Source organism: Propithecus coquereli, unplaced genomic scaffold (genome assembly GCF_000956105.1).
Source record: "Propithecus coquereli isolate 6110/MARCELLA unplaced genomic scaffold, Pcoq_1.0 Scaffold1, whole genome shotgun sequence".
Taxonomy (NCBI): Eukaryota; Metazoa; Chordata; class Mammalia; order Primates; family Indriidae; genus Propithecus; species Propithecus coquereli.
This window is the reverse complement of record NW_012133857.1, coordinates 17,181,068-17,192,181: the sequence shown is the minus strand read 5'-3', so window position 1 is coordinate 17,192,181 and position 11,114 is coordinate 17,181,068. Positions and strand designations below refer to the sequence as shown.

The window sequence follows — 11,114 nt, the reverse complement described above, 5'->3', positions numbered from 1 at the left end:
GGTTTTGAGAAAAATGCTTATGCCTACTCAGAATTCTCAGGCTGATATTAACTAACACAGTGCCAGGCAAGACATAGAGCACCTATGAAACCTTCAAGAAATGGTCTTTGGCAAATTCCAACGTCGTGTGAATGCAGCAGAAGATGAAGGGAGAGGGTACCAGCGTCTGCACAAGGTAACCCACGTACACCGCCACATTTGGGATTCCCCAAAGCGTACTTCTGACTTTAACTCTTCGAGGCCCACTCTACAAATCCACATTGATTGAATTAACCCTGCAGTGAACAACTGGTATTTAGTTCTTATAGACAGAATCTACTTGAATAAAAATGCAGCTAGAAAAATGGACAATTTTGGTCAATAATATGACTGTTGAACATATATTTGTAAATGACTTCGGGTATTTCTGCTACGTTATTATTATAAAATAGGATCTCTCTGACATTTTGGAGAAGTCAAGAATCACCACGTGAAGGAAAAAAGGCAAACCTTTCTTACACATAGACCTCTCTTCCTTGTTGAATAAAAGGACAATCAATCCACTGGGAGAAACTGGTTCAATTTCCACCAAAAAGAATGAATTTGTTGTGATGGCTTGAAGGTATCACGCCTGTATTGCTACGTTTTTTAGCCAAGACTTCAGGACACTGCCTCCATATTTGGCAAAAATATTTAACATTTATCCAGTATATCCTTAGTTAGTGCCACTCCAATTTTATATTAAGGGTTGAAATGTACAGAGTCTAGGAATTATCTTGGAGGTGTTTAAGAATCACAAAAAAATAATTTTTTTGCGAACTATTCTAGAAATCATCATAAAAGGCTAGAAGAGAAATTTTGGAAGACCCTCAAAATATTAGAATCATGAAAACCATGATTTATAGACAACAATCATTAATGATTGCTACACATAAGAGGGACACCCGAATGAGACATTTTTAGTTGTAGATCAGCCAAGAGATTAAAATAAGCATGTTTACAGAGACATAACTATTCAAAATATTTATAGAGAAAGCAGTTGCAGATGATATAAAGGCAGATTCCAACAAAAACACAGCACAAATGCAGACACCATATGGTCCCATGTATGCGCTCATGACCTCATGTGAAAAGTAGGCCAAAGATGTAGCGGCTGAGGATGCCTCCATTTAGCCCCCAGAACAACAAACTCAGGGGTTTGGAAGGAGCTCATTATAATCATGTCCACAGATGGGTGAAATCTATGGGTCATGTCAAAGGCATTGGGAAGAAAGCTCTCAAAACGATAGTCCCTGAAACTCTTTGCTTTGTTGAGTCTTCAAGCCCAATCTCCATTTCTTTCTGAACACATGTAGAAGGTGCCCTCAGTTAATGCAGAGTTTCCAGTGAAACGGGAGGAGCACCACATACCTGCTGGGCTTTTCTGCCATCTCCCGATTATTCAACAGGCTTGAGCCGAACCCCGAAAGACTGTGCAGAGGTCCTAGACCACCACCTCCCACACGACTGCTCTCCTGATCTGCTCTGAAGCATCAGGGGCCAAGCCAAACAATAACGGGAGCTCTGCATTTTGAGAGTCTCCGGCATACATCAGGCTCTGTGCTAGGCACGTGTGAGAAAAAACTCTCATAACAAAACAGGAGAGTTAGTCATTCTCCTTAAATAAATGAGAACCCTTAGGCTTAGAGAGGTTGAGTAACTAGCTCATGGTCACAAATGAATGAAAGCTAGACTGGAACCCACCTTTGCTTTGCTGGTCAAGCAACAAGACAGTATACTTGAGGGAAAATGATGCTTGTAAGAACCTTATCCTTCTCGCAAAGGCCTCTGCAAGTGTCACTGCTACTGGGGAAGGGGAGGGAAGGAGAATGAGGAGCAGTGATGCTCATGCATCGCCAGATGGAGACTTGCGGCCCTTGGGGAAGGATCCTTCCACCTGCAATGCACCTCTCCTCAACTCCCCTCACCCTCCAGCCTAGATACCTGAGATTTATACTCCTTCTCTGAAGAGCTGAATTGCCCAGAAACTACCTCAAAGAGTCCTAAAACAGATTTCAGACAGATATCTTAATATTTTTTTTCAGGTAACCATCTTCCTCTGTTTTCATAGGAAAAAAAAGACAATTTGCAAGCATTAAAGGAACAGGCAGCAAGAGCTATTCCTTGTTACATAGGGATACAGAACAAGTCAGTCCCCTGGGCAGTCTGACATCATTTGGAGAGAGGGAAAGAATTAGGAAACGAGCTGGACATCTTCCTTGACTCTGGACTTCATGTGATCACAATAACGTGCTCCACTTTGCAGGCCATGTGATGTGAGTCAATGCACGATGACAGAAGAAATGAGTACAATGAAGTAAGCGCTATTGAAGGATCATGTATCCCAGTGACATTTGTTCTTACTATATTCTGTGTTGGTTTGTTTTGAACTTCGTTTTAAAATTCCATGGCTGATGGCACCTCCAATTCATGAGGTATCTTCTACAACAGGAATACTTTTGTATATAGATCAGTGGAAATTTGATGAATAAATGTCAGTAAGTAAAGGCCGGTCCATTTTTAGGCACAGAATTTGTTAAGTCTTTACAAAAAAAAAAATTTCAAATGTAGGCAATTAAGAAAGAATGTCCTATCAAAGACATTGAGCCTTCCAAACAATCTGGAATTCTGACCATATATTTACCCTGGAAGCTGTTGCTAGCCTTGAATACGTTAACTTTTAATGAAGTGTTCAGTCCTTTTGTGATGGCATTGAAGTGTAATCAAACATTACCACAAGCCAAGTCACACACTAGCATGTCTTGCCTTGTTTAAATACCTCAAATATATTTGAGTAATTGTGTAATGATTTCTAAGCCTCTGGTTGTCCATATGGTCTGAACAGACTGTCTTTTGCAAAGCAGTTGTGCTATCTCTCTCTGTGAGATTATCTCTGCTCCAAACCGGAGAGGTTAGGAGACACTGTTGAAATTTCAGAGTGGCTCCCCTACCTTGACTCTTGAAACAAAACCCACATCTGGCCCCCAGAAATTGCTGTGTCTTCCAGAAGTCTTGCTTATGTTTATGAAATACACAAGAACAACACAGCAGGCATGGAGTGACATGTTTTCTACCATAAATATCCTTTGGATACAATGACATGCCATGAGGATGACACAGCAAAGCCATCACTGCAACCATATGGAGTCTTTCTGGACAGGGAACATTCTAGATGGTGGAACCAGATCATCTCAGACAATGAGGACCAGTGAAAGGGTCTGGCTATTGGCAAGAACTTTGTTCTGATGCTCTCTGGGTGACATGGACGAGATAAGCAAAGGGGCTGCTCATTTTGCAATTAATGAAACCAAGGGGGGCGGGGTTCTGAGTTTTGGCTTAGGAGTCCAGAATGTAAACTCGGCCACTGGTCCTTACTAATTACTCACATTACTTGTCTCCTTAGGAAATTATCCCAGGGAGGGCCTGGAATGCTATGGTTGAAGGAATGTGCCCAACTCACTCTTGACCTATTATTTAATATTTGGGAATTCTCAGGAAAATGGCTGGGCATAGATTCACCCCCCAACCACTGGTCAGGACAGGGTTCTTTGGTGGGGCTAGCTTGGCAGAGGGGCAGTGGGCAGCTGAGTCTGCTGGCCTTCCTCTTCCTGCCCAGCTCCAGGCTCCTGAAGCTGTGAGGGGAAAACCGTTTCACTGGTCATGAACAGTGCCCAACACACAACGCCATGGAGACATGCACGACGCGTGAGTTCTGGGGATGACTGGAATGTGACAGAAACGAGTTTACCTTTTGTGCCTGAGGGAGCTGAAAAACAAGGGGAAAAACAAAACAAAAGAAAAAAAATCAGTCATTATATAACAAGTTAAGATTAACTGTAAAACTTCACTTTGTTGCCTCTGGTACATGGAAAAACCAAGATGGGGAGGAAAAGAGTGCAATAAAACTAAAGCCGAGTCATTTTTCAAAATAAAGCTACAGTGCTGATTATTCGACCTACTATCCGAATCTGTGCTATCCACAGATAATCTACGAGCTTCCAGCACGTGTTCTGGGAGTGTCCCAAGCAGTTTGGTAAACTCCTGTAAAGCTGGACCTGAGGTTCTTCTGTCCCGAGGTCCAAAGAGCACAATTCCACGGCCCAGCTCCTTCTCCCTGTAGGTCAGCAGTTCTTCCCTGGAGGAGGGCCACCTGGGGACACTGGGGGGTGGTACAAAGGAAGCAAACGAGAGCTGCTGGCCTCTCGTGGGCAGAGGCCAGGGATGCTGGGAAACATCCTACAATGCACAGGACAGCCCCTTGAACAAAGAGTTATCCAGCCCATATGTCAACAGTGCCAAAACTGCTGTGCATAAAGGTAAGACGGTTAGAAAAATGCTGTGTTTTTAAAGTCAATTTTTCTTGCTTTGTAGCACATTAACTGTTCCCTTTATTGGTGGGTAAGGAAGTATGCACAAGGATATGTGCATTTAAAGTAAAGCTGATATTCTAAGAACAATGAAAAGGCAGTCAGTCAATCCATAAAATAAGACATAACAGCTTTCCCAATGGCACAGGCAAGGAGCTGAAATTAATAGGTATATGGAAAAAGATGAACACTCATGAGACACATTTGTCTATTTTTCTATGTTGAGACTCTTAGGCTGTGGTTTAATGCCACAGTATTATGACTGCTGTTATAGCACGCAGTGTTTTGAAAAGCGTTTCTCTAATCTAGAATGGAATTAACATGATCCATGTATTAAATTCCCAGTCTAAGAATTATATCATTCCCAAGACTTACTTCTCATCACAGAGACTAATACTTCCCAAGTGTGAACTTGTCACCAGGCACCGTGTTAAGTCCTTTGCTGGCATTATCCCATTAAATCGCAGCCACCCAACGCTAGGTATCCCATTTTACAGATGAAAAGTAAAATGGAACTTAGAGGTTAAGTAATTATACCATGTCCCATAGATAATAAATTGTAGCACTGTGCTGCCTGATTTTAGAATGTACAAATTCAACTCAATTCACACATGAATAAAGACCACAAACACTTCAGAATTGTGACTGCAGAGTTTCTCTCTGTCTCTCTAGAGCTTCTAACATCAGAAGTACTAGAAGATGCAAAAGAACTAAATCCCAAGGTCTCCATTTGAATCATCTACCTTTTCCACCCTTTTTACACTGGAAAGAATGTTCTCTTTTTCTATGTACTGAGACAAGGGCTTTCTTAAACTTTGCCCCTATGGATGGAGCCCAGCAAAGCATAGAAGGAGTAAACCCAAACAAACAGGATGTCTTGACTCTCAGAGACATCCCCAAAATGGCATTGACCATGTCCACGAAAAGCAGACCCCAACCTATCCAACACTCAATTTCCAACACTTTTTTCCCAAACAGATTTCTCAACTTAAGACAGGAACATGAGCATGTTTTTATGACTCTTTCCTACTAGTTGTAGCTGCAACTATTGAAAAAGGAAATTCATGAGTTCCTCCCAGTGCCTCTGAAGGCTTCAGAAAAAAATATACTAAGAGGTGAGAAATTGAGCCTAAAATGAGGAATCACTTAAAGTTTCTGAAATATTAAACATCTTTTCACACAACGGAAAAGAAACCTTGGATTCACGAACACTGTGGAATGAAAAATGTATGTTTTCTTAGGAAAGCATTTGTGTTGAATCCCAGCTTGTGTCACGTGAAAGCACGGGGGGCCGTGTGAACTGCACAGTTGATGCCAAAGTTAAGTCCTGCACAGACGGCTGGACTTCACAGGCCTCTTTGACAGGAGAGAGCCCTTTCTCTCTTTCTTTCTTAAAGTTTTATCTCGGGTGAGCAGGAAACACCTCTTTTTGACTCATCCATTGAAGCACATGAGAAGAAATTCTGGGGAGGAAAATGAGAGACTAGGCCTTTTTGGTGATGTCTTCAGCTGAAGACTGCCCTCAACCTCCCCGCAAAACATATATTTTCCTCAAGAAATAACTCATGAGAACAAAGAGGGATTTTCCTATTGGAGCTTTTAAATAATGTAAATTATAGCTTGCAATGCCCTAAACAGGTTGGACCTCTGGGAAGGAGTCTCAAAACAGAACATAACAAATTTAGATCGGATCGTCTGCAGCCACCGATGCTACTGCTTGGGGGTTGGCCCCCGCGACGTTCATGAATGCTGTGCAGGGCCCTGAACTGGCAGCCAGACCAGCCAAACACTGGGTCCCCTTTGGACTCTGGCTGGAGTCTGGGCATGGGCCTTCCAGCCCTTGGCCAGTGTGTGTGTCTGTACAAAGGAATGATGGAAGGAGGGCTGGGGAATGGGCCAGATCTTGGATGGCCGATAGGTTTTGCCTCGAGAGCCAACTCTGATTGATTAGTTATGTCTGTCTGAAGGGCCGTGTTCAGATGTATTCTGCAGTTATGTCTGCGTTTCATTGGAAAGGATGTTATAACCAATTAGCAACATGTGCTGTGGACTAAGAAATAATAAATGGCAAAATATATCCCTGGACATGATAATCTCTAAAGGTCTTACTGCACTTTCTTTTTCCTGTAGTTCTGGGCACATCTCTAATTACCATGTAATTTATTTGTTTAATGTCTCCCTCCCTTGCTAGGTCACAAACTCTACGAGAGTAGAGAAGGTATCTTCCGGCATGTATGCCTGACGTTCTCTAGCCTGTGACTGGTGCTCTCCTTGTTAAATAAAGTACGTTATTACTAAGGTATACCCAGGGTTTATGCCGGGGAAAGATAATTGCAGTAACTGCCTTGGGTCTACACCGCCGACACCATGTTGCTATCCCAAGCTGATATCCCTCCTAGAAGAACAGATAGAAACTCTAGGATTCCCATATGGCTGATATTGACTTTTGTACGTGCACGATTGTCTCACTGATCCATGGACATGCATAAAACCAGCCTGAGAACTCCTGTTATCAGGAGGCCGGAGGTGAGGTGACTTCTCTTCCTCTCCACACTGGGGACACCTTTTCTTCTCCAAAGCCACCTGGTCAGGCATTGTCCACCAGGTTCCACCCGTCTGGGCCCATTTCCTCACTTAACTGTGTGAGGGTCCGGCAGGCAGATGGGATTCCTTCCAGGACTACATACCAGACTGTAAGGATTCTGTGTACAACTGTATACATCCTCCAGTCATTTTTCTAAAGGAAAAGCGAAGAAAGAAAACAGTTGGGCTTACACATTCCTAGGGAAAAGGTGAGTGCAAGACACACCCCATGTGATACTTCACATTGGAACATGGAAAGACAGAGAATGTGTCATTCAGAAGAGAAGGAAGGAGAGGAAAGTGACAAATATGAAGGTGACAGCAATAGCAGAAATAGTTACTGTTTATCGAACAGTTGCTGTAAACCAGGTAGTTGGCTGAACGCTTTACTAGTTTTATCTCTTTTTGTCTACACAGTGAATCTCTGGATTAGATGTTAGATATTGGTATCACTCTTGGTTTACAGGTGAGGACATACACGATATTTAGAATGGCTAGGTACCTTGTCACGGTCACCCAGCGAGGAAACGTTGACACTGAGAGTCAAAGCCAAGGCTCTCTCGGCCCCACCTCCGCTCCAGCCACTGGGTGCACAGTGCTGCCTGTCATGCTCCCAAGTAGTACCAACACCGACGCACGCTCCCCAAGGACCCAGGGACCTCACAGGCCACTCTGCCTGGGCACCACCCACAGGAGAACAGGGGACTGAGAAATCCTAGCACCACTCCTTATAGAAGAGTCTGGATGGAAGACAGAGAATCCAGCACACCACAGTTCCCAACACGTGACACAAGATCTACGGTGTAGTATGAATATTCACCATGCCCTCTTCTGTCACAGACATTTACACCTGCTCCTCCCTCATCCTGGGCGTCTTCCTAGCTCCCTCCTCCCTTGCCTGGCAAACGCCTATGTCTCTGGTCAGTTGTCGCTGTCTCAGAGATATCTAGCTTAACCTCTTGTGTCATATGCTTTCGTCTGTGGCACTCATAGTACCACATACTTCCTATTCATAGCTTAGTAACTGTCAATTGTAGTAACAATCGTACTGCTTTTCCTTTTTGGTAACAAAAGCCCAATTTTTAGCCACACTGAGCTAAAAGATCCTATTAAATATAAGGATGACTAAGTAAATTCAGTTGTGTTAAATAAGATTATGTGTGGATGTGGCTTTTCCAGATAGTGTCCTTAAAAGGGCTTCCTCCATCTTGCTGCCAGAAAGGTAGATATGATGGCCAGAGCTCTAGCAGCCATTCTGGCCTATGAGGTTATCTTGAGGATAAAAATCAAGGATGTTGAGGACAGGACAGGTGATTATAATAGCTATGAAACTATGAAATATGTAAATACCAAGTGAGAAACAAAGTATTTTCTTGCCAACTGTATAGAACAAAAAAAGCCTGGTCTACACGTGTTTATTCCATTTGTACGACTGGCCCTTTGCCTCAGGCCTTATGAATGATGATAAATCCCAGCCTCCTCCTTGTGTTCATTTAATTTTTCCTTATAGATGCTTGCATGTAATCCTCCATTCTTCTTCATTGAGCAATGTGAATAAAGATGCCTGCTCTTCTGTATAACAGAGAAAGTTCTGTTAATTGGCTCAGACTCCAAAACCTTTGCCAAGGAGAGGCAGCTCTCCGATGAGCTAAGACTTGGTGATGCAGGTTCTGTCCTACGTCCATCCACTTCTGCACCCCATGCCAAGCCACTACTGCCACTCATCTGGTGTCCCCTCCTATTCTTTCTCTATGTTGCATCCAGAATGATCCAGAAGCATAAGCCAGGTACTTTTCCAGCCTGAAGCTCAAGCCTTGCTTGCCTCAAAGCCTTTGTGCAGCTCCTTCCTCTGATCAGCAGATGCTTTGTCCCCACTCCAGGTAAATTCCCTGACCCCCAACTCACCTCACTGACCTCTACCCATCTGTCATATCTCAGCTCTGATGGCACCTCTTCTAGGAGGAGTCTTTCTCTGTTCCCCAATTGTCTTTCAGTGAGATCGTCTTATTTATTCCCACCTTAGCATTGATTGCATCCGGTCATCTTCCTGTTTGTTTTTAAATTACTTTTTCATATAAGAACTCAAGATCCACCCAAGGGCCATATCTATCTCATTCATTGTTGTATCACTAGGAACTAGACCTGTGGCAGGCACTTGGTAAGAATTCAGTGCATATTTGTTGGAGAGGGGGAGAGGGAGGGAAGGAGGAGGAAAAAAAGGAAAAGAGAGAGAGAAGAAAGGAAAGAAAGGAAGGAAGGAAGAAAAGAAAAAGAAAGGAGAGAGAAGAAAAGAAGGAAGTAAAAGGAAGAAGAAAGCAAGAAGCAACAAAGGAAGGAGGGAGAACCTTAGAGTTTGGGAGACCAGGTTTCAAATCCTACCTCTACCACTTAGTGGCCATGAGAAGCTGGGCAATAACATATCATCTCCAAGCTCTAGATTTCTCATCTGCAAGACTGTGGTAATAACACTACTTCATTGGGACAAATGTATTAAATGAGTTAATACATACTGAGTTTCTGCAAAAGTAAATATCCCATAATGGTTGCTGTTTCTACCTCTTGACCTCATAACCTCCAGAATTTTCAGGGTTGACTAGAACTTAATGACATGTAAGAGGCTACAGTAATAGCCAACTGTGTCATGGTCCATAGATGATCCCACGAACCTGGGACCAGAACCCTCTTGCTGGGCCATCACTTCTTCATGGTGGGTTATGTGACGAAGTGATAAGGCCTGAGTAAGGTGCCTTAGGTAGAATGTGACTCTTACAGTGGACACCTGTCTGTTTGCTCTCAACGTCCAACCTCTTTCTTTCATAGTGTCTCCATGCTCTGGGCCAGAGGCCAAGCCCCACGATGTGGACAGTGCCCAGATCTAAGGCAATCAACTCATCATGTTCCCTTGGCCACAGCAATTGGCTTAGGGTGGACACGTGACCTAACCTAATCTAATCAGGACTTGTAAATCACACCACTCTCCCCTTTATCCCCTGCTCCCTTTCCTCACTCAACTAGAATCTGAGCAGGCACACTGTTGGGGACAGATCATCAGATGGGCCTGAGAGGGAAGCCAACACTGTGGAAGGCGGGGCGGTGAGATAGAGCCCAGCACCGATGGTGTCATTCGAGCCCCACATCCATCCATGAGACTTAGCTTCTAGTAGCTTCCATATTAGCACAAGCCTTTGGGGCATCCTAAGTGAACTGAGTTTTTCTTCTTATTCCCATAGAAACTTGCAGCTGCCCATCACTAGGTACATACTATGGCAGATCACAACTAGATTTTACTTCTACAAATCAAGGGATTCATCAAAATATTTCCATAACTGTTTGCTCTGCTTCAAAAATACTCAGGAGTAATTTCCTCAAAAGATTTCCAATGCTATGCACAAAATTTCCTTACAAACACATGGAGCATCATAATTCTCCAAAGTCTGGAAGCTATTCTGGTCTATGGTAATACTGGATAAGTCACAAGACAAAAGAGTGTCTTTTTGAACACCCTTCTTAAAATTTCTTCCTTCTTCTCCTCCTTGAAAATCCTCTTCCCCGGATTTCCCGTGGGTGTCAGTCTACCTCTTCCTCTACTCCGTATTCCTGCTCTAGCTCCTTCAACGTGGGCACCTTGCTGCTTACTCTACAACTCCTAATTGAGGTGACCTCCCTCAGTCTCGTGGCTTCACCTAAGCCCTTGCCACAGTGGTGGTGATGAAGGAGGAAGGGGAGGAAAGAGTGGGAGCAGTGGTAGAGACAGACAACCCTGCAGAGGGGAAAATAAGAACAAAAACAGGGTCAATGTAAGAAAACAAATATAGCTGACTTCTCTACTTTAAAATTATTCAAGTCCCCAGTCCAATTTTTGCTGTATAGCTATAAGTCCTTTAAACTCTGTTGGAAAGACTCATGGGGAGAATGGTATCTCTTTATTCCAAATTTTCTTGCTTTTTTTGAATTTGGGAATTATGTTGCCAGACTATATATAACTTAATACTGATTCCTCAATATCAAGGATACAGATGGACTATGAACTTCTTTTTCTTAATAGTATATTTAAAAGCAAGAAAAAGATGAACAGAAAGACCATTGTTTGCAACATATACTTTTAAAAGTGTTCCCTTTTTTTAAATTTTAATTTTTTTTTTTTTT

The 11,114-nt window shown here is 43.0% G+C and overlaps 1 protein-coding gene across 1 annotated transcript in view; it reads right to left on the bottom strand.

Annotated features, from left to right (window-relative positions):
* CACNA2D3 (calcium channel, voltage-dependent, alpha 2/delta subunit 3) overlaps positions 1-11,114 on the bottom strand; it is an 869,108-nt gene that overhangs the window by 230,848 nt on the left and 627,146 nt on the right. The window contains exon 14 of the mRNA XM_012643362.1: positions 3,767-3,784. Coding sequence (XP_012498816.1) covers positions 3,767-3,784 — 18 coding nt within the window. The remainder of the gene's footprint in view (positions 1-3,766; positions 3,785-11,114) is intronic.